Raw genomic sequence first — 24,278 nt, forward strand, 5'->3', positions numbered from 1 at the left:
GAATTGAACCCAGAAAACAGATACATATAGAGAGAGAAAAGGATTAACCTGGGTGCGGACGATGAGGGAAGGTTTGGGGATGGAAAGAAGATGGGAGTTTGCAGAGTTAGATTGTGATTTTCGAGGAAGAAAATCGTCTGAGTTTCCAGATGTTGAACTTGAAGAAGAAGTTGATAATGCTACAAGTGTTATTCTTGGCATTTGAAATGCACCCACCATTCTTTCTCACTCCACTCGTCAACTGCTATTGCTCATTTTGTTTTGTTTTTGGTTATAGGGCTCTTCTCATCGTTTGATGGTTTCAGTAGAGCCGTCGAGGGATACTTGCACTCAAGAAGTATCCAGATTTTACGTCTATTGTCCAAGCAAAACTTGACTCAGTTGTAAAAATTTAACCTTAAATTCTAGTGTCTTAGTGTTTTACGTTTCAAAAGGTAGAATCCTGGGAGGGAGGGTTTCTCTAATCTCAACCTCACCCTATATTCAATTATCCGACCCGCAAATATCAAATCATGAGGGTTGAAGTATGGCGAGTGGCGAGAACTACAAGCTTAACTAGGGCATTCTTGTCAAGATAAAAGATTTTACGGTCCCATGTTCAAAAATTGTCTTAAAGGGTCACAATACATGCACCAATGTACAATTTATGATACTCCATATTCTTTCTCACACCTTTGTGAAGAATTACATGAAAGTTTACTTTATTAGGCATAGAGAGAATTGTGTGTTGTCACAACCGAATTAAAACTAGGTTTTCATAGTCCTCTTTTATTTTGAGTTAGGTTGAGGGTCTGTTCTCATACGACTATTTTTAGTTCAGTTCAGTTTAATTTAGCTCATAATTCCTTCCCTTATAAAATATTCATATCAGTTCACTTTAATCAATGAGAACCCGCCCTGATTCGACTAGTTTTCATGTATAGGGAGTTAAGGACAACTTTATTTTTCTTTCCTATTCAAAAGTCAAATACTACCTCCGTTACATATTATTTGCAAGTAGCAACGATTAGACATTTTTCCTCTCTACTTTATGTCAAATCGTTGTAAATAATATGTAACGGAGGTAGTAAATCATATGCTAAAAATGACATGTTCCTTTCTCATTGCCATTTGCCATCACAACGACTCATCTTCCTCCCAAGTCACGACCCCAAACCCCAGAAGCCCGCTGGTTTTCCTCAGTAAATTGAAGTGATGCTGAATTATTTGAAGGTAAAAGTTACAATTAAACAAATTCAATTCATACTTTCATGATTCCATTCATATAATTATTCTGAGTGCATTCCATTTTCTTGTATTTTGTATGTCCACTGATGTTATCCAAATTATGACCCCTGCTTTTTCACTGAATTATCAGTTCTTCAATTATATAAATTTGGTTAATTGTTGCTTTATATATGTTCTCTGGTTTAAATTTGAATTATAGATTCATGAAAATGCATAAAAAGAGGTTTAGGAGGGCACTTAGCAGCTAATTGCTTCAGAGCATTGCCCCCATTAACCCCCTTCCCATATTTGGTGCTATTATAAGGGGTAGAGCCTATCTTAAATTTAGTTTGTTAATTTCAATGTTAAGGAAGAAAACCCAGAATTTTCATGCTAATTGATGATTTCAATGTTTGCTAAAATGGCTCACTGTTATAAATCTAAGATGCAACTTGCTTGATTATATGATATGCTAGTATTTTATGAAGTTTTTAACAGTGTGACCCTACATAGTTAAGTGACCGGAAAGTTGAGTCGAAAGCGTGAGCTCTTACAATAGGGGCTCTTAGAGTGTATCTTAGTACGAATTTGTAGGAATGCTATATAAGGGCTAGTAAGCACGGCTAGGGAGGTACTACATAGGATGATGCATAACTTTTCTTGCTGCCACCATACTATGGATGAACCCGTTAGTGCACATAGATGCAAGGATGGGGAACCTTGAGAGATTGTTGTATTGCATGATTGCCTTAGCAGTCTTGTTTTCCTTAGATTGCCCTTTGGTCTCGTTACCTTGCTAGATATGTCGCTAACTTTGTTGCCTAAAAATAATGGTGATTTACTTCATAGTTTCAACCTTCAAGTTTTGCTGAGTTGTTGAAAGTCTGTGATCTTGTAGAGTACTCCCTAACCAAGCGTGAGAAAAATGAATCTTCTCTCTCTAGGAGCTTTGATGGGGAATCATATTCTGCAATCCTTCCTGTTTTTGCCAAAACAAACTTTCTAATAATTATCTTGGTATTTTATTAACCTCAAAGAATTTCAAAAAAATCTGATGTCAAAAAATAAATTTTAAAAAAAGGGGCCTTGAAAAATACCATCACTGAGGACGAGAACTAAATCACTATCAACAACTGTGTGTATTCTGTGAGCTATTGTGACAATTGTTTGTTCTCTGAATTCTTGGTTGATAATTTTCTGAATTACACCATCAGTAGCAGAATCGACTGATGCAGTTGCTTCGTCTAAAACCAAGACACTACTGTGCTTTAGTAGTGCCCTTCCTAAGCAGAACAATTGTCTCTGTCCAACACTCCAATTTTCACCATTTTCAACCACTGAATACAATAAATTCGATTTTTTTAGCAAAAACAATCTTTAACTCCTTTTTTCTGAAAAAGTTTGATGTATTCACCTGTGGATTCCAATCTTCCTTCCTTAGCCCGTACAAGGTCTCCTAGTTGGCATTTGTCTAGTGCCTAAGAATTGTAGAACGGGGTTTTACTGATTAACTTTCATATCTACCTATGAAAACAAAACAATAAAGCAATTTATTAAATTATATTACCTCCCATATATCATTGTCGGAATGCTGTTGGAGTGGGTCAAGGTTTATTCGAACTGTACCATCAAACATTGTTGGATCCTGCGGAATGATGCTGAGCCTTGATCTCAAGTCATGAAGACCTATCTTACAGATATCTACATCATCAATTATAATGCTCCCCTCCGTTGGCTCCACAATGCGGAACAAAGCTTGTATAAGTGTTGATTTTCCACTGCCTGTTCTTCCTACCACACCAATCTTCTTCTTCCCTGGTAATGTACATGTTATGTTTTTCAGGACGGAGGGAAGATGTTCAGCATAACGTATCTGCAGCATCATGATATTGGGACTGATTATTATCACTTTATCAGAGTTATGAATTTTCTGCAAATTAGTATTCATAATGATTTCACTAAACTGCCGTGGTTGCTCCTTATATCTCACAAATCTAGCATGGTTGCTTTTGACTTGGAGATTAACATTGAATATTAAGAGTGGGTAGAAACAAACAGAAGTATTCTACAGTGTTTGCTGAAAGCTAAAGATGGTGGGTAGAGAAAAAAAAAAAAAGAGTAAGATATAGTGACTTGAGAAATAAATAGTACTCGTACTAAGAACAAGCAGGTAGAGAGAAAATGCCATAGATAGAAAGTGCAATGTGTATTCTGGGACATTCAAGTAGAAACCATACAAGTTTTTGTGGGGCAGAGGAAGTTGGACTTTTAGCTCAATTAAAACTGCAGCAGCTTACCTTTAAATTCTGGAAAGTGGTTATTCCAGTAGTTGGCCAGTTTTTTGGTGGTCTGCAATTGTCAATGATCAGGGGTGCTTCACTATTAAGCTCTGTGTACTGAAGAACCCTTTCCACTGAAATCATCTTATTTTCCACATTGCATATATTCCATATGAGTGAAGCTTGCATAACATTCAAATTTATTCCATATGTCACTGCCAGACCTGCAATGCCTGCAAAAGATTCCAAAACACATTAGCTTTTCTTCAATTATAATTTGGTGTACCTCATGTAGTTAGCTGTATGGGATGATGATATTTTCAACAATCAGTTAAAGTAGATCTTATTTGTCAATTCACAATTTCTAATTAGTTTGGTAAAGAGGAAGTACACAGGTAAGTTGAACGAGTTTCAGATCGATTTCTCAGGTAAAGTCTCCTAGAGGCTTTTCTAGTATGGTTTTTTTCCATGCATATAGAAAAGTCTTAATTACTAGACAATTCAAATTTTGTATTCATTCTAGATTTGCTTATCAGATTGATCAAGAATACTTACTTGGATTTATAATTCCATCTGGAAGAGACACTAGCAGAACCAATGAAAATGCAAACACTAAATTAGATAATTGATTGAGTCTGAATGAAAGCCACTCCATTGCTGATACATTGTGAAACCATGCTCTTGAATATCCATCTACTAATACAAGGTTTGCATTGATAAATCGCTCCTTATGGTCAAATGCACGTATTGTTGCTGCCCCTGAAAGTGATTCTCCAAAATGATGTAGGATTGGTGACTTCTGTATTTCAGATAATCGTGCTAGTTCCCTTGCAGTTGGTATGTAGTATTGCTGCAAGAAATATCACTACATTCATGATTGTAATAATCTTCTTAAGATCATCTTTGTAAAAATTCTGTATTATTAAGCACTGCTTACCTTATACCATATGCAGATTACTGTTACTGGAATGAAGATGAGAAAGACCTCCCATGCGACCTGTGACATGACTGCAATGGTTCCCAGAAGCTGGATCATTGAGAAAGCTGCCAAAAACAATCTTTGTGCCATTTCCAAGTCCAATAATACACTTTGGTCAGATGATGCCTGCATAAGAAAGTAAGTGTTAAATTTAACATATAATTGCGATTTTTCTTTTTGATATACAATTGCCCTTGATTGTTTTTGAACATAAATCTCTTAGTTGAATTTCATAACTCAGAAGGTGGAAATGGGTTAAGTAAATGCTTATTTAATTTAAAAAGGTGGAAATCTCTTAGTAAATGAACACAAGCAAAAGGTGAATTAAGCATACCAAATAAGGAAATGGTGCAATAATATGCAACTTCCCAAAAAGGAAAATGGTGCACTTAAAAAAAAATGCAGGAAGTGATTCTCAAATGATTTGAGTGCCTATTCAGTACGTTGACTAATTCTTACCCTATTCAGTATTCTTCCTGTTGGAGTTGAATCAAAAAATGACATTGGAGCTCGGAATACACTGCGTAGCATATTCTCAAAGAGTTTTTGTGCAGTAGAAAGGCCTGCGTATGCTGATACTGATGCCCGTACTAAGACAAAAAGCGAGCTTACAATAGAAAGAAGGGCATACACAAGTAAGACATAGTCCATTTCAGCTATTGGTGTAGCATCACCTGTAGTTGGACAAGCCCATGCCATCCAGTAATTACTTGCTATTTGCAACACTTGAAAAGATGACTGGGCTAAAAGTATCACCGGAATCAAAATACCATGTTTCACCGTGGTAAGATAAGCCCAATAAACTTCCTTCCCTATACTTCCTATCTTTCTTTCTTCATCCTGTATCAACCTCCCTTCCTTCTCTTTCATTTCTGGAAAAAGGTTATCCTCTTCTTCATCCCTTGTTTGAATTTGTTCAGCACTTGAATGTCCATCTTGTGGTAAAGGGCTTTGAGTTCTATCAGAAGCACCTTCAACAGTAAGAACAGATTCTAGAGCTTGACTATGAGCTCTAACCAGAACTTCAAACCCGATATTCTGTTTCAAAAGTTCCTTAAAACTTCCTGCTTCTGCAATTCTTCCATCTTGCATCACCTGTTCATAAGAAATTCCCTCATGAATTGGCATATCTAGCTGAGATAGTGCATAAAACATTGCTGTGATAGCGTACCAGAATGAGGTCTGCTGCTGGTAGAAATTCTACTTGGTGGGTGACATAAAAGATGGTCTTGTCTCTTAGAACCTCCATCAAACATTCCTGTTTATTGGGAAAAAGAACACTTGTAAGAGAATGAAGTAATCACTATGTAAGACTCAAAGAGTTAAACAGTATATGTGCTTACCTGAAAAAGATGTGTGCCTGTATGTGCGTCCACTGCACTAAAAGGGTCGTCAAACAAATATATATCTGCATCCTGGTATACTGCACGAGCAATTTGTATCCTTTGTTTCTGGCCTCCGCTCATATTAATACCTCTTTCTCCGATATCTGTTAAGTCACCTTGTGGGAAAAGCTCAAAATCTTTTAATAAAGCACATGCTTTGACTGTTCTGTCATACTTGGCTGCATCATAATGATTCCCAAAGAGTATGTTCTCTTTAATATTTCCTGACAGTATCCACGGGGTTTGAGGAACATAAGCCTTAGAACCGCTAATCTTCACCGTCCCGGAAATCTTAGGAATTTCTCCAATTAAGCCAGATAGCAAACTGGATTTTCCTGATCCTACAGTTCCACATATTGCTACTTTCATTCCCCTTGTGACCTGCAAGTTTATTTTATCTAGGGTGGAAGTTCCTGAAGTAGGATCCCAGCTGAATTTCCCCCCTTTTAAGTCTATGGCGTAGGGTGTTTTATCTTTTGAAACAAACTCGATTGCAGCTTGCTGAATTTCTTCTCCTTGGAGGTAAGAAGAAACCCTGTCTGCTGATACTTTAGCTTGTGCTACAACAATGAGCAAATCTGGCAGACTATATATGGGATCTTGCAACATACGAAAGGTTGCCAATGCTGATAATACGCTACCTGCTGTGAGTGGAATTCCCATTAGAAGACAAGCTCCAAAAGTTATTATAGAAATAAAGGTAGGTGAACCCCAGAAAATGAAGGCTCCAACCGCCCCTAGTCGCAATGACTTCCATATACAAGAAGACTCTATGTTTGGTAAACTTTCTAGCTTATGAAGAAATTGATTGTCCCATGCTTGAAGTTTTATTGATTTTATGTTAAACAGGATTTCTGAAGTGGCTTTCATCCTAGCATCTTTAGCATCCATGATCTTTAACTGGTATTTTTTCTGTGTTTTTGTTAGAGGTATGTTGCAAGACATAACAACTAAAGTCGCTGCTAATCCTGCAAATGACCCCAACCCTAGACTTGTATGCAGAACATAGATGGCTAACGATACTTGTACTGGTAACATCCATATTGTGTTTACATGCCATGCAAAATCTGCGATTCTTTGTACGTCAACACTCATGTAGTTGATTATCTCTCCACTGGTGTGACTCTGTTTAGCTTGACATGACAAGACTAAGCCCTTTTGATATATCTGTGTTATCAAAGCATTTCTAAGTTGAAGCCCTAGTTGACGAGCCCCAAAGATCCATTGCCTTTGTGATATTGTCTCCACCACTTTGGCCCCTAGAAAGCCTAGAGCAAGGAGATAGCCAGTTTTTAGGCTGCTGTGTTTCTTGTCACTGAGGAAAACCACAAAATCGTTGATTAGGTATGGACCAACATATGAAGAAAAGGCACTTATTACCGCAAATAAGGCATTTACTGCTGCTCTTTTCCATGCTAATTGGAAAATTGCTTTATACACGGATGTGCTATTGGTGATTCCTTCTTCTTCTTTGGCTTGTTTTAGGTTTTCATTGAAGCAATGAGAGAGAAAAGCAGCAGAGTCTTTCACATCAACATCTGGGATCTCATCCTGCTCAAGTGGCTTCTCTTTCCCCATGACAAACAATGGGTTGAGCCATGAGAAGGTAACAAGATCAAGAAGAGTTGCTTTGCTGTAAAGTGACTCACGTTTTCCTTTAAATTTATATCCAGTTTCTCCATTGAGAAGTGGTTCTGTCAAATTGCTTCTTGCGTTGTCATGCGTTATTCTCATCTTCCCTTGAATGGAAATTACCAACAGGCTGACTGATGCAAAGAGGCCGAGAAAATCTGCATACTCTTGAATTCTAAGCTGATATTGTCTAAAACTATAAATGTTATGGAGTTTTTTTTTTTTTTTCAACTGTGAAAAAACATTAAAACATGAACTTTTGGAGATGAAGGGAAGTATACTTCAATACAAGCGCGTTTGGCCTTGCCGTAGTTACATAATAAATTAAAGGAAGCAATACAGTGCATTTGGCAAAACAACTCATCTTGATCACCACAAATAACGCAACTTAAAAGAGCAAGCAATATAATCAAAGAGAACTTACTTGCTGCAAGAAAAGAGTAGGGCATGATTCTCCTCTAATTATGAGGCCTTTTTTTTTTTAATTAATGTTTGATGAAAATGTTTGAATGAACTATAAATAATTCTAAACTCCTAATTCAAAGGACTAAAAAGAAGCTCAAGAGCATAGTATTGTAAGCAATATATAGTGGAAATTGGAAAGAAAAAGAAAGAAATTTTATATGATCAAGTGGAATCCATGTGGTATATATATTCAATAAATGGTGTGTGTTAGTGTGTAATTAACTATGACTCCGTTTTTTCTTCGTTTCATTTAGAATCTTAAGATATTCAAATGAATATGTAATAGGGTATAATACTTTAAAGTCTCTTGTAATACCGAGTATCTTGTTAGTTTCATCTTGATTTTGGGTTTTCTAAAATTGCAATTTATATAGTATGGTTTTGTAACTCCTAATTTGAATAATTATAATGTTTTATTGGTAAACATGAATATACCAAATGAAATAACAAATAAGCATTTGGAGATCATGGAAATAAAAATGAAATCATATACTTAGTCAACTTACGTGATTACGTTAATATTCTTAGGTGATATTTTATATCTTCTTTATTTATAATGCTAATATTCTTAGGTAATTATGTTTTTTTTAATAGGAATTACTATACGTTAATATTCTTAATTAATATTTTGTTGCCTTCTATAAAAATAGAATCATATCAAGAATATGATTAGGTTGATAAAAGCATCCCTAATGTATAATTTTACCGATAGATTTTAGTGGTCAGGAGTATTTTCCATCCGTGTATATGCTTATTCTAGTAATATATACTTGTAATCTTTAAATACAAAAATATTTTCCTTCATTCTAACTTTCATCACGATGGCCTTGTATTAAACTTTTAAATAATAATTAGTGCATAATTGACCTATTGTAGTCTTATTTTATTCAAAAAATGGTGTGTAATACACTAGTACGAGCACTACGTAATGGGTCATTAGAGAACAAAAACTGGGTTTTGGTGGAGTTCACATGATGTAAGTAACTGTTTGTGTTTGGGGTTTATATTCTTTTGTGCTTGTGTGTTGGGGTTATATGAAAACAAAATTTAACATGATTTGGTTATAAAACTATCCTATATTAATTTAAAATATAACCACTTACATTTATTTTTTTTGGTTTTACGTGTTTTCATTATTCTTATTACTCCCTCCGTCCCCGAAAGAACGATTTATTTTACCTAATTTTAGTCCCAAAAAGAATGACTTATTAGCATTTAAATACCCATCACTTTACAATAATATTTGTGCAAAATTAGCTTCCCCATATAAAATTTGTTTTTCCATATACTTTTATTACTATTTTTCTCTACTTTTTTGTAAACCCCATGTAAATTTATCTTTCCAATATACTTTTACTTCTTTTTATTTAACTTTATTAATACCCGCGAAATTAACCCAAAAGAGTTGTTCTTTCGGGGACGGAGAAAGTAAAATTTATTTTAAAGTGCAATAGAGACCGTGTAAAATATAAGTGAGAATAATTACATACGTATTTGGTTTATGTATAGATTTTTTTAATGACATATCAACAATAATTCTAGGGAAGGACATTGTTAACTTTAACATTGAGGTAATTTTCTTTTGTAATACTTTTTTTTTTTCTCCAACTCCATATGTTTTGTAGACAAATTCTTTTATTTTCACACTTGTTAATGCATAACTTTAATTAAGCATTACTCTGCATTAGCTTAGTGTTAATATTTTTACTTTGTAATACAGTAGTAAATATTAATATTTTGAAAATATAATTGCAGAAAATGTAACAAGGTCTCACATGATTTTGAGTTATAATCCGCATTATTAGCTTAGTGTAAAAATTAAAGTGTTTTATTTTAAAAATTAAAGTAACGTCATAGCAGGTTTGCACAGGGTAAAACCTTCACTTCGGCTTATTTTTATCGAACTAAAAATATTTTTACTAAATTGAAGTTATTGTTAGGGATGTCAATGGGACGGGGCAAAGCGGATGTTGGTCTTCCCATCCCCATCCCCACCTAATATTTTCATCCCCATCCCCATCCCCATCCCCATCCCCATCCCCATCCCCGCGGCGGGTCCAATTTTCATCCCCATCCCCGCCCCACCCCCCCACTTGGATATTCATCCCCACCTAATCCCCACCAAAGACCCGCCTAATCCCCACCCAAGATCCACCTAATATCCGTATCTTAAATACACAATCTTACATAATTAATACGAATTATAAAATAAAACATTCTATACACATTTTTGTGTTATAATATAAGTGTCGTACAAAGTATTATAATTAATATTGTATTTCATGTAATTATTTTATAAATAGAATAAAAGTATGTAATTTTGCTTTAAAAGATACTACCTCCGTTAAAAATTTTAAATAAAACGGATGTTCAGTAAATTACTGAACATCCGTTATAAAGTGACAATAAAATGTGCAAAAGTTATACTAAAACGCACAAAAGTTACCCTGACATATATAAAAGTTATTTATGCTTCATTGATAAATTTGATAAAAGTGACACTAAATTTGACAAAAGTGACACTAAATCTGACAAAAGTGTACCCGATGTACAATAAATTACTGAAAATCGGGTGTATACAAAAGTTTTCCATTTATTATTTGCAACGATTTGACATAAAATAGAGAGGAAAAATGTCTAATCGTTGTAAATAATATATAACGGAGGTAGTATATAGATTGTGGGTATGAGGTGGGATGGGGCGGGTACGAAGTGGGGCGGGGCGGGAATGGGGCGGGTACAACTTAAAATCCACCCCCGCCCCATCACTCATGGCGGGTATGATTTTTATCCCCATCCCCGTCCCACCACCCGCCAAACCGAGACCCATCCCCGCCCCATTGGGGCGGAGATGGGGCGGGTCTCCTACTTGACCCGCCCCACTGACATCCTTAGTTATTGTTAAACTTAAATTATTTAAATTGAACTGAAATTATTATTATTGTACTAAATTAAAATTATTTTTACGGATTACTATTGTGTTTCAAAAAAACAAACAAGTCAAATGAATCAAAACCTAATAGTAGTAATACTGTTCTACGTAATTCATTGCCATTTGCCAAACATGACATTTTCTCTCACATTGCCATTTGGCATCACAAATTCTCAAGAACTCATCTTCCTCCAAATTTCCCACATTTTTCAGACCAATCTTTTGAGGTAAGTTACTAACTTCTTTACAATTAACCAAATTCCTTTCTTACTTTCATGATTTCATTCATATAATTCCATAATTAGCATGCTGATATCTTGTATTATGTCCACTTAAAGTAACTAATTTGGCAATTATTATCCAAAATTACGATACCCCAGCTTTTTTCCCAATGAATTATTGCTATCAATTATATATTTGGATTGATTTTGATGTATACATATGTTCTCTGAATTTTTAGTTTGATTATGTATGTATAAATTTAAATTATTGTATATGATGAGATTGGGAAGGGTACTGGGCAGCTAATGAGTTACAGTATTGTCCTTTGATCCCTCATGCTTTGTTTGGATAGCAAAGAAGGAAGGAAAAGAAGGGGAGGGAAAATGGAGGAAGGGAAGGGAAAAGAAAGGGAGGGGGAGGTGAGCTCCATTTTCCCTCCAAATCTCTCCAATTTTGGAGAGATTATGGTTATTAAAGAGAGAGGGAAAATTGATCCCTCCCTCTCCTTCCCCTTCCTTCCCCCAATCTTTTACCCAAACAAGAGATTTTGTCCCCCTCCATTTCTCTTCTCTTCTTTTCCTTCCATTTCTTCCTATCCAAACAAAGTGTCAGTCTCAGGTTCGAGTTTCGTAACCCCACTTCCCCCTCATGCATTTGATGCTAATATAAAGAGGGAGAGCCCAAATCATAATTTATTTTGTTAATTTCAATGTTAAGCATATTTTTCATACAAATTTGATTATTTGATCAATGTTTGCCAAAAATGGCTCATTGAGTCATTGTTATCTAAGATGCAAGTTGCTTGATTAGTTGATTATATGCTATGGTAGTAATGTAACCCTACATAGTTATTAAGCGACCGGAAGAGCTGAGTCGAAAGCGTGAGCTCTTACAATAAAGGCTCATATAGTGTATCTTAGTACAAATTTTCTAGGAATGCTATATAAGGGTAGTTAAACACGGCGAGGGAGGCACATATGATGCATCACTTCTCTTGTTGCCGTCATAATATGGATGGACACGCTAGTGCTTAGAGATGCAAGGATGGAGAACCTTGAGAGATTGTTGTATTGCATGATCGTTATAGTAGTCTTGTTTTCCTTAGGTTGCTCTTTGGTTTAAACATCTTGCTAAATGTGTCGTCGTCTCCATTGCTTATGCTTATTTACTTCATGTTTTCAACCTTCAAGTTTTGCTGTGTTGTTGAAAGTCTGTGATCTTGTAGAGTACTCCCTAACCAAGCGTGAGAAAAATGAATCTTCTCTCTCTAGGAGCTTTGATGGTGAATCATATTCTGCAATCCTTCCTGTTTTGGCCAAAACAAAAACAAACTTTCGTATTAATTATCTTGTTATTTTTAGCCTCAAAGAATTCAACAGTCTGATGACAAATAAATAGAAAAAAAAAAAAATACTACGTATATAAAAAAGGGAACTTAAAAAATACCATCACTGAGAACAAGGACTAGATCACTATCAACAACTGTGTGTATTCTGTGAGCTATTGTGACAATTGTTCGTTCTTGAAATTCCTGGTTAATAATCTTCTGAATTACTCCATCAGTAGCAGAATCAACTGATGCAGTTGCTTCGTCTAAAACCAAGACACTACTGTGCTTTAGCAGTGCCCTTCCTAAGCAGAACAATTGTCTTTGTCCAACACTCCAATTTTCACCATTTTCAACCACTATATATCATTTACAACAAGTTAGATTATCTAGTAAGAACAATCTTATTCCATATTTCTGAAAAAGTTTTATTTATTCACCTGTGGATTCCAGTCTTCCTTCCTTGGCCCGTACAAGGTCTCCTAGTTGGCATTTGTCTAATGCCTAATAGTTGCAAAGCAATGTATTACTGATTTGTTTTCATTTCTACCTAAGAAAAAAAAATGGTAAAGCAATCAATTAAATTACTTACCTCCCATATATCATTGTCAGAATGCTGTTGGAGTGGATCAAGGTTTATTCGAACTGTACCATCAAACATTGTTGGATCCTGTGGAATGATGCTGAGCCTTGATCTCAAGTCATGAAGACCTATCTTGCAGATATCTACATCATCAATTATAATGCTCCCCTCCTTTGGTTCCACAATGCGGAATAGAGCTTGTATAAGTGTTGATTTTCCACTGCCTGTCCTTCCTACCACACCAATCTTCTTCATCCCAGGTAATGTGCATGTTATTTTTTTCAGGACGGAGGGAAGATGTTCAGCATAGCGTATCTGCAGCATCATGAATTTGGGACTGACATTATTATCAGAGTAATTTGTTTTCTGCTTATTATTGTCATAAGAATTTCTGAACTGCAATAGTTGCTCCTTTTGTCTTACAAAGCTTGCATGATTGCTTTTGACTCACATATTAAGATTTGAGTATTGAAAATGGGGTAGAAACAAACAGAAGTATTTGAAAGTGTTGGCTTAAAGTTAGGGTGGGGAGAGAAAATAAAAAGTAAGATCAAGTGGATTGAGATATAAGTAGTACTCGCCTACTCATAGTAAGAAAAAGCAGATAGAGAGAAAATGCCATAGATGGAAAGTGCAATGCGTATTTTGGCCCCGTTTGGTTTAATGTAAAATATTTTCAATGGAAAATTAGTTTTCATGGAAAACATATTTTCAAGGAATAACACAATTGCAAATTAGTTTTCCTTTGTTTGGTTGCGTACAAGAAAAGTCCAAGAAAAATAAAAAATAAGAGTGGAAATGTAAGGATGAATGAGAGGGAAGTAAAAAAAGAGGTAAGGAGGAGAGAGGAAAATGTGGCTTCCCTTGTTTTTGGAAGGAAAATGTTTTCCATCATTAAGGATGAAATTTTCCACCCTTGAAAAATTGTTTTCCACTCCTTAACAAACCAAACAAAGGAAAATGGGAAAAAAAATGGAAAAATCATTTTCCATGAAAACCTTTTACATCAAACCAAACAGGGCCTTTGGGACATCCAATTTGAAACCATTCAAGTTTTTGTGGGGCAGAAGAAATTTAGAATTTCTGCTTCTTAATTAAACCTTCAGCAGCTTACCTGTAAATTCTGGAAAGTGATTGTTCCAGTAGTTGGCCAGTTGTTTGGTGGTCTGCAGTCGTCAATTATCATAGGTGCCTCACTATTAAGCTCTGTGTACTGAAGAACCCTTTCCACTGATATCATCTTATTTTCTGCATTGCATATATTCCATATGACTGAAGCTTGCAAAACATTCAAATTAATTCCATATGTCACTGCCAGACCTGCAATGCCTGCAAAAGATTCGATACACATTAGGTTTCTTCAATAATAATTGTAATTCATCCTATAGTAAAAGCTGTATAGGATGATAATATTTCCAACGAGCAATTGAAGTAGACCTTATTATTTATTAGTCAATTTCTGATATGTTATATTGCCATGCATTTAAAACAGTCTTAGCCACTAGACAATACAAATATTGTATTCATTCTAGTTTTACTCATCAGATCTAGAGAGCTTACTTGGATTTATAATTCCATCTGGAAGAGACACTAACAGAACCAATGAAAATGCAAACACGAAGTTAGATAATTGATTGAGTCTGAATGAAAGCCACTCCATTGCTGATACATTGTGAAACCATGGTCTTGAAAATCCATCTACTAATACAAGATTTGCATTGATAAATCGATCCTTTTGGTCAAATGCACGTATTGTTGCCGCCCCTGAAAGTGATTCTCCAAAATGATGTAGGATTGGAGCCTTCTGTATTTCAGATAATCGTGCTAGCTCCCTTGCAGTTGGTATGTAGTATTGCTGCATGGAATATCATTATATTCATGATTGTAATATTTTTCTCTTATTATCTTTGCAATGATCCTTAAGTAGGTTTCAAGTACAATTTGCTTACCTTATACCATATGCAGATTGCTGTTACTGGAATGAAGATGAGAAAGACCTCCCATGCGACCTGTGACATGACTGCAATGGTGCCGAGAAGCTGGATCATTGAGAAAGCTGCCCAGCCCAATCTTTGTGCCATTTCCAAGTCCAATACGCTTTGGTCAGATGATGCCTGTATATGTAGTAAGTGTTAAATTTAACATATGATTGCGTTTTTTTTTCTTTTTAATGTACAAATTCCCTTGATTGTTTTTATTATGTAAAAGCTGGAAAATTCTTTCCCTGAAACATAAATCCTTCTTACTTGCATTTCATACCACAAGGTGGCAATGGATTAAGTAAATTGCTTAATGCATTTAGAATTTAGAAAGTCTTTTATGCAGACATGAGTACTCTGATTAATATTCTTGATCTGACCGATAAATTAACATAAATCTCAGATGATTTGAGTGCCTTCTGTATTTCTGTTTGACAAAAGTGGGAGGTATGTTTCTGTTATGTAGATAGGGTTCATCCCTAGATATGTTTATGAAATTATGATTTATATTTAGCTGATTGTATTGCACATATAAAATTACTGCATTTTAAAGTATTTAAACTAACTCTTACCCGATTCAGTATTCTTCCAGTTGGAGTTGAATCAAAAAATGACATTGGAGCTCGTAATACACTGTGTAGCATATTCTCAAAGAGTTTTTGTGCAGTAGAAAGGCCGGCGTATGCTAATACGGATGCCCGTACTAAGACACAAATTGAGCTTATGATAGAAAGAATGGCATATACAAGTAAGACATAGTCCATCTCAGCTACAGGTGCTGCATCACCTGAAGTTGGACAAGCCCATGCCATCCAGTAATTACTTGCTATTTGTAACACTTGAAATGATGACTGGGCTAAAACTATCACCGGAACCAAAATACCACGTTTCACTATGGTAAGATAAGCCCAATATACTTCCTTCCCTATACTTCCTTTCTCTCTTTCTTCATCTTGTATCAACCTCCCTTCCTTCTCTTTCATTTCAGGAGAAAGTTTTTCCTCTTCTTCATCCCTTGTTTGAATTTGTTCAGCACTTGATTGGACATTTTGTGGTAAAGAAATTTTAGAAGTTCTACCAGAAGCACCTTCAACTTTAAGAACAGAATCTAGAGCTTGACTATGAGCTCCAACCAGAACTTCAAACCCAATATTCTGCTTCAAAAGTTCCTTAAAAGTCCCTGCTTCTGATATTTTTCCATCTTGCATAACCTGTTTATAAGAAGTTCCCTCATGAATTGATATATCTAGCTAGATAGTGCATAAAACATTGCTATGAATTTGTGATTACATACCAGAATGAGGTCTGCTGCCGGTAGAAATTCGACTTGGTGGGTCACATAAAAGATTGTCTTGTCACCGAGAACCTCCATCAGACATTCCTGTTTATTGGAAATCAGAACATTGTAAGAGAATGAACTATGTAAGACTCAGTTTAATTTGACATATATGTCTTACAAGTTACAAGTGCTTACTTGAAATAGTTGTGTGCCTGTATGTGCGTCAACTGCACTAAAAGGATCATCAAGCAGATATATATCTGCATCCTGGTATACTGCACGAGCAATTTGTATCCTTTGTTTCTGGCCTCCACTCATATTAATACCTCTTTCTCCAATCTCTGTTAAGTCACCTTGTGGGAAAAGTTCAAAATCTTTCAATAAAGCACATGCTTTAACTGTTCTATCATACTTTGCTGCATCATAAGGGCTCCCAAAGAGTATGTTCTCTTTAATATTTCCTGTCAGTATCCACGGGGTTTGAGGAACATAAGCTTTAGACCCGCTAATCTTCACAGTCCCGGAGATCTTAGGTATTTCTCCTATTAAGCCAGAAAGCAAACTGGATTTTCCTGATCCCACAGTTCCACATATTGCCACTTTCATTCCCCTTGTGACCTGCAAGTTTATGTTATCTAAGGTGGGAGTTTCTGAATTAGGATCCCAGCTGAGTTTTCCCCCTTCTATGTCTATGGCATAGGGTGTCTTATCTTTTGAAACAAACTTGACTGCATCTTGCTGAATTTCTTCTCCTTGGAGGTAAGAAGAAACCCTATCAGCCGATACTTTAGCTTGTGCTACAACGTTGAGTAAGTCTGGCAGACTAAATATGGGATCCTGCAACATACGGAAAGTTGCTAACGCAGATAATACACTACCTGCTGTGAGCGGAATTCCCATTAAAAGACAAGCTCCAAATGTTATTATAGAAATAAAGGTAGGTGAACCCCAGAAAATGAAGGCTCCAACAGCCCCTAGTCTCAATGACTTCCATATCCATGAAGACTCTATATTTCTTAAACTTTCTAACTTATGTCGAAACTGATTGTCCCATGCCTGAAGTTTTATCGACTTCATGTTACGCAGGATTTCTGAGGTGGCTTTCATCCGAGCATCTTTAGCATCCATGATCTTTGACTGGTATTTTTTCTGCGTTCTTGTTAAAGGTATATTGCAAGACATAACAACTAAAGTGGCAGCTAATCCTGCAAGTGACCCCAAACCTAGACTCGTATGCAGAACATAGATTGCTAATGATATTTGTACCGGTAACATCCATAGTGTATTTACATACCATACAAAATCTGAGATTCTTTGAACATCTACACTCATGTAGTTCATTATCTCTCCACTGGTGTGACTCTGTCTTGCTTGACATGACAACATTAAGCCCTTTTGGTATATCTGAGATATCATAGCAGCTCTGAGGCGGAGCCCTAATTGACGAGCCCCAAAGATCCATTGCCTTTGTGCAATTGTTTCAACCACTTTGGCCCCTAGAAATCCAAGAGCAAGGAGGTAGCCAGTTTTTAGGCTGCTGTGTTTCTTTTCACTGAGGAAAACCACAAAATCGTTGATTAGATACGGACCAACATATGAAGCAAATGCACTTATTACTGCAAACAAGGCATTTACAGCTGCTTTTTTCCATGCTAATTGGAAAATTGCCTTATACACTGATGTGCTATTCGTGATTCCTTCTTCCTCTTTGGCTTGTTTTAGGTTTTCATTGAAGCACTGAGAGAGAAAGGCAGCAGAGTCTTTCACATCAACCTCTGGGATCTCATCCTGCTCAAGTGGCTTTTTTTTTCCAATGACAAACAGTGGATTCAGCCATGAGAAGGTAACAAGATCCAGAAGAGTAGCTTTGCTGTAAAGTGACTCGACTTTTCCTTTAAATTTTTTTCCAGTTTCTCCATTGAGAAGTGGTTCAGTCAAATTGCTTCTTGCACTGTCATGCGCTATTTTCATCTTCCCTTGAATGGAAATTACCAACAGGCTGACTGATGCAAAAAAACCAAGAAAATCTGCATACTCTTGAATCCTAAGCTGCCCATGATTGTCCATTACAAAATTAAAAGCAACAGCAACATGACAAGCTGTGATCAAGAAGCTGCAAACCCACCAGAATCTTAGAATTCCGGGGAAAATGAGGTAATTCTTGGTTAAAGTCCTGCACAATACAATTATCGTGATTATCCATGATATAACCTGCAAAATTTCAGCTGCGAGAGCAGGAACATAGTGATCGCACGAAATCTTGTTTCCTTTTACCAGCAGGCATAAAGAAGTCAAGTGCACACTCAAAAGCAAAGTGGAAGAAACAATGCTAACTTTTGAGCAAAGGCTTAATCTTGCATTATCAGGGTACATTTCTGCATCTTTTTCTGTTGCTTTTGTAGTGAACATGTGTACTGCATATGCCATTTTTCTGATGAAGTATAGCAGTAGAATCCCATAGAACCCCAGCAGCAAAAATGTGCTGATCTCTTCCCACAAGCAGGGGGACTTTAGCTGTTCCCATGCTGTTGGTTTCAATAGCTTTATATCTGCCATACGAAAACGATTCAATGATTATACTTGAAATATATAGTTTAAGCTATATCAATAGACTGATCATGAGTTCTCAAATTGACTACTATATACAGAGCACGTTATGGCATCGACTTTTTGTACAATGCTATAATACTCCCTCCGTTCCATACTATACTTGTTTATTCAACCTTGTCTGTCATCTAACATATTTGTACACTATTATTTGTTAATTTCGATGCCAATTTAATGGTATGGATGAAAATAGTTTCTAGGCCGAACATTAATCTGCAAGTCCTAACTCAACAACACTTTCAACCCCGATGAAACCACAAGCTTAGCATCTATTGTGTATAAGATGAATTTATCACCTCATCTCCAAGAAATTTTTTGTTTCAACTGTTAATTAAACAGGCAATATAGCCATAACTTTGTCACCAACAACAAAGCCTTGGAATGACTACCTCTGTCCAGAACTAGTAGTCGATATGGTTAGTAGTTCAGTTAACACTATCAACGTGACAATTGATTGCAGACCGAAGGAATTGTAAGACATCTTTTTCGGAGTCTTGCCATGTTGAAAATTGTAAGATATAGCCTACGGCTCAAGAAGTGATTAAAGTGTTCATAAAAGATAGTAATAAAGATGGCAAGATATGCTTTTTTGTATGCAACTTGATTACTGATAATAGAATAAACTGTTGCTACTTTATATTGTCCTATTGTAGAGCCACTTTTAGTAGGAAAGCTTATCAATTTTTTATAGTGTGTCATAAATTATCAATTAATGTTGATAAAAAGTATTGCTTTTGTTCTTCTTAGTTATGTTTGTCCCTTCTTTTCCATAATATTTACCCGAAATACTCCTAGATTACTACAAAATGATCAACTTTTGCTTATTTCAGGCTACCAAAACATGTTACTTATTGCTGTTTTAGATGAATGATCTTACTCCATGACTCCCATCACATAGCGCGAAGTCAAGAATATGAAGAGCAATACTCCCAAGTCCCAACTTCTAACAATGCTGCAAGAGATGAAGTTTCAACCTAATTGTATATCCATCCATATACATATCATAATGCAGTTTTCAGGCCTTATTCATGGTCTTTATTTCTATTTTAGCTTCATAATCGGCGTGTTAAACCTTACTTAAAAGTTAAAACCATTAAACACGAAACAAATAGCATTAACCCAGCTAAGTCAGGTCGACCATTGTGTATAATGATTTGGTAATGTAAAGTACAACGACGCCCTCTTAAAGGGTGCTTAAATACAACCTCCCGGCCTTGCCATAACATAATCATAGGAAACAATATAACAATATATTGCATTTAGCCAAACTACCAAAAACACAACATAAAAGAACAATAAACATAGTTAAAGAGAACTTACTTGCTACAAGAAAAGAATAGGGCATGATTATACCCCTCCAATTTTCTGCCCTTTTTTTGTATGTTTGTTGAAAATACTTGTATGTGAATAAATAGTCCAAATACAAAGGACTACAAAGAAGCTCAAAAGCATAGTATTGTAGGCAATATATAATAGTGGAGAAAAACAGAGAAATCTATCTGATCAAGTGGGACCCACATATATATAATAAAGTAATTGATGGGTGTTAAACTGGTAATTGATAATTAGTGAGTAATCAACTTTTTGTTGGGTTTAATTAGAGAACCAAAACTGGGTTTTGAAGAAATTCACGTGATGCAAGTAAGGTTAAGATTGCAGGGGATTGATTCTTTTTTGGATTTTAGGGCATTTTTGTTTGTGTTTGTGGTTTAAAGAAAATCTAAAATGTTTATGAAATTATTATTATTATTATTATTATTATTATTATTATTATTATTATTATTATTATTATTATTATTATTATTATTATTATTATTATTTTTCCCCCTTCTTAGAGATTATAATTGAGAGAGAAAAGGCTAGAAATTGTGAATTTAGGGTAAGCCTCAACAACCCCTAGTATTTTGGCTGTGTTGTTGATTTTTTGGGGTTTTTGACGCGTTCTAAATGATGGGGCTTTAAAAAGAAGAGAAAATAACAAATTGCAATGGGATTATGTCAATTGTATAAAAGTGAAAGAAAAAAAAAATGTATAAAAGTGTGAATAAATAATTAAGCCCTTGTTTGGTTCATGTGAGAAGTACTCCCTTTTCATGGAAATTTATATTTTTTCCATTATCATTTTCCTAGGAAATTCAACTCACTAAGGAGGAAGTTGGTAAGTAAATTCCCATAATTATTGGGGATTTGCATTTCCTTTATAATTGCTAAATCCCATGCTTATCTGATTTCCCTCCAATCAAACACAACTCCATATTAATACAGAGTACTCCGTACTTCCCAGGAAATTTTATTTCAAAGGAAATTGACTTCCAACCAAACAAAACCTCAGAATATACAAATAGTATTCCAACGGCCATAAAATTAGCGATTATATTGGCTTCCTAAAGTGGTGAGGTATTGAAAAGCCACTGAACCTTCTTTCTTAAAAAAAAAAAAAAAAAAAAAAAAAAAAAAAAAAAAAAAAAAGAAATGGTTGAACCTTTAATGATCTAACACACGATAATATATGATTTTTTTAATTTTCCTTGAGACAATTCAATACGTTTGAATTAAGGAGTATATTTGTGCTAACAACATAAAAATAGCTAGATTACCCCAATATCATTAAGGAATTTATTTTTTGCATCAAAAAAAATTAATTAAGGAATTTATCTTTGAACTTTCAAACTTTTCCAATGTTTTGGTCATAAATTTACTTGTTTTTTTAAATGCTCTAAGCATTTACCTTTAGCATGTATCATGACTTGCCCTCTTAAGCTCTTTAAAAAAAATCGAGGTTGCCCTTTTGGAATATCAAGAACCATTGATTTTTTAAAAGGTTAATGACTTGTAAAAAACTTGAACTTGCATCTTGGTTTGTTATCAAATTCGGGAAATGGGGTATAATTTTAAGAGTTATGGCTTTATGGGTGTCTATTTAGATTGCGTGATACAAATTTTAACTATAAACCATTTTAATTACTTTATGTTCGCTAATTTTAGAAAAAAATAAACTACAATGTAAAGTAATAAAATAAGTTTAATTTACAACTTAAATAAATTTGAACAAATTATATGACTTCACATGTACCAGTAGTTATTTAAGTGAAAATTAAAAAAAAAAAAAAAGAACATGCATTATTTTGTAGAGCTGTCAAAAGTTGATCTGATCCGAAATACCGACTCAAATCCGATTATTAGCTAAACCATCTGAACCTGAAAAAATGGTGACCCAAACCCAACCTAACCCGACCTGAAATCAAACCTAGACCCGAGTTGACCCGAGTATGTGAGACCCAAACCCGAACATGAACTAACCTGGAGATGACCCGACCCGAATGTAACCCATAAATTATTGACCTGAATCGAACCTGACTTGAACCGAAATTGACCCAAACCGTTTTAACCCGTCAAAACCCGAATTTAACCCAACTTGTTACTAACCTGACCTGAATTCAACCCGACCCGTTCTTAACCCGGCCCGAATTTAACCCAACCTGTTACAAACCCGACCCAAAATCAACCCGACTTGAAATTAACCTGACCCAAATTCAACCCGACTTGTTATTGACCCGACCCGAATTTTACCAGAACTATTGCTAACCTGACCAAAAAATTATACCCGATCTATTACTAACTCGACTCGAAATCAACATGACTTGTTATTGACCCGGCCTAAATTCAACCCAAATTGTTCCTGACCCGATTTCAAATCACCTTAACTGCAATTTAGACCACCTTATTATTGTTGATCAAATCATTTTGTTTAGGGAGACCAAGTCGGTCCAGGCCAGCAAAAGAAAGGAGCATCATCCTCAAATTTAAGAATTAAATATAGTAATATATTTGTTGTATAGTCAAAGGAGATAATTATCTTCCTAAATTATAGACTATAGACCATAGTTCCCTAGTATATTGTCACATATATTATAGTCAAAGGAAATAATTAGCTTGACAAAAATGATAATTATCTATTTATAGTTAGTTGAACCCGAATATGATCTAACTTGGAAATGACCCGACCTGATTGTAACCTGCAAATTATTGACTTGAACATAACCCGACTTGAATCTGAGAATGACCAACTTGAAAATGACCCAACCTGATTATAACCCGCAAATTATTGATTTGAACTGAACCCGACTTGAACCCGAGACTAACCCGACTTGAAAATGACCCGATTGACCCGAGAATTACCCTAACCCGTTTTAACCCGTGAAAACCCGAATTAAACCCGACCTATTGTTCACCCGACCCGAATGTAACCCGATCCAAACCCGATAAGAAGCGTGACCCGACTCAAGCATGACCCAACCCAAACCCGACCCGCATAGTTTATGGAATTAATCCGAATTGACCCGACCCACTCTTATCGACCTAAACCCGACCCGTTTACCCGAATTAAAAGTTATACCCGAAACCTCCGAAATTTCTCAAAAAGCGTGGATATTAGCCTTTAATTTTGGAATTTTTTGACTTTTTTTCACCCGTAAATAAAAATTTTCGAAATGTTTACCATGGTCCCTAATACCCTCCGTGAGTCCAATCGGATGGGTGGAACCATCCAATTTGTCTTTAAACGACCAGTTTACAACTTGGACCTATTTCATTAACTCAAGCCTACCACGAACATTTATGATAACATATAATGATCATTTATGGTTCCAAACGGCATTATATGACCCCGAGATGTATCCCCTAAAATCTCAATGTTTTTTGATACCGGCCCCGAAACAATCGAAATTTCTCAAAAAGCGTGGATATTAACCTTCAATTTTGGAATTTTTTTACTTTTTTTTCGCCCGGATATAAAAATTGACGAAATGTTTACCATGGTCCCTAATATCCTCCGGGAGTCCAATTGGATGGGTGAAACCATCCAATTTGCCTTCAAACGACCAATTTACCGGTTTACAACTTGCATCGATTTCATTAATTCAAGCCTACCACGAACATTTATGACAACAAATAATGATCATATATGGTTCCAAACGACATTATATGACCCATAGATGTATTCTCTAGAATTTCAAGACTTTTCGAATCCGGGTCCCGAAGACTCCAAATATTTTCAAAAAGCGTGGATAAATTTTGAATTTTTTGACTTTTTTCGCCCGTATATAAAAATTGTCAAAATGTTTACCATGGTCTCCCATATCCTCCGAGATTCCAATTGGGTGGGTGGAACCATCCAATTTGCCTTTAAACGGCCAATTTACCGGTTTACAACTTGCGCCAATTTCATTAACTCAAGCCTACCACAAACATTTATGACAACATATAATGATCATATATGGTTCCAAACGACATTATATGACTTCGAGATGTATCCCAAAAATATCAAGGCTTTCGACAACAGCCCCCGAAACCTCCAAAATTTCTCAAAAAGCGTGGATTTTAGCCTTCGATTTTGGAATTTTT

General features: G+C 35.5%; 1 protein-coding gene and 2 long non-coding RNA genes across 5 annotated transcripts; 2 read left to right on the forward strand and 1 right to left on the reverse strand.

Annotated features, from left to right (window-relative positions):
- The first annotated feature begins 1,089 nt into the window (after positions 1-1,089).
- LOC110720446 lies at positions 1,090-13,140 on the forward strand. Its single transcript, XR_002511332.1, has 4 exons — positions 1,090-1,212; positions 4,439-4,602; positions 7,335-7,455; positions 13,040-13,140. It is a non-coding gene; the product is annotated as an uncharacterized LOC110720446 (long non-coding RNA).
- On the reverse strand, positions 1,593-20,319 carry LOC110720444 (putative ABC transporter C family member 15). Of its 3 annotated transcripts, none has more exons than XM_021899478.1 (11): positions 20,196-20,319; positions 16,464-18,817; positions 16,284-16,370; positions 15,562-16,200; positions 14,960-15,124; positions 14,571-14,865; positions 14,125-14,339; positions 13,020-13,325; positions 12,868-12,931; positions 2,304-2,543; positions 1,641-2,185 (listed from the first exon to the last, which is right to left on the reverse strand). In XM_021899478.1, exons 1-11 carry the CDS (start codon positions 20,218-20,220, stop codon positions 2,058-2,060), a joined length of 4,518 nt encoding a protein of 1,505 aa, XP_021755170.1. In that variant the 5' UTR covers positions 20,221-20,319; the 3' UTR covers positions 1,641-2,057. The 3 variants fall into 3 exon arrangements, with proteins under 3 accessions (XP_021755171.1, XP_021755170.1, XP_021755169.1); XM_021899477.1 differs by lacking the exons at positions 1,641-2,185; positions 2,304-2,543 and adding exons at positions 11,883-12,406; positions 12,547-12,786 and having other exon boundaries at positions 20,196-20,317; XM_021899479.1 differs by lacking the exons at positions 12,868-12,931; positions 13,020-13,325; positions 14,125-14,339; ... (4 more) ...; positions 16,464-18,817; positions 20,196-20,319 and adding exons at positions 2,621-2,684; positions 2,774-3,079; positions 3,504-3,718; ... (3 more) ...; positions 5,636-5,722; positions 5,808-7,619 and having other exon boundaries at positions 1,593-2,185.
- Positions 14,773-19,919, forward strand: LOC110720445. Its single transcript, XR_002511331.1, has 6 exons — positions 14,773-14,852; positions 14,976-15,135; positions 17,991-18,111; positions 18,267-18,422; positions 18,494-18,635; positions 19,706-19,919. It is a non-coding gene; the product is annotated as an uncharacterized LOC110720445 (long non-coding RNA).
- Positions 20,320-24,278: the final 3,959 nt, after the last annotated feature.

Source organism: Chenopodium quinoa, unplaced genomic scaffold, assembly GCF_001683475.1.
Source record: "Chenopodium quinoa cultivar QQ74 unplaced genomic scaffold, ASM168347v1, whole genome shotgun sequence".
Lineage (NCBI taxonomy): Eukaryota > Viridiplantae > Streptophyta > Magnoliopsida > Caryophyllales > Amaranthaceae > Chenopodium > Chenopodium quinoa.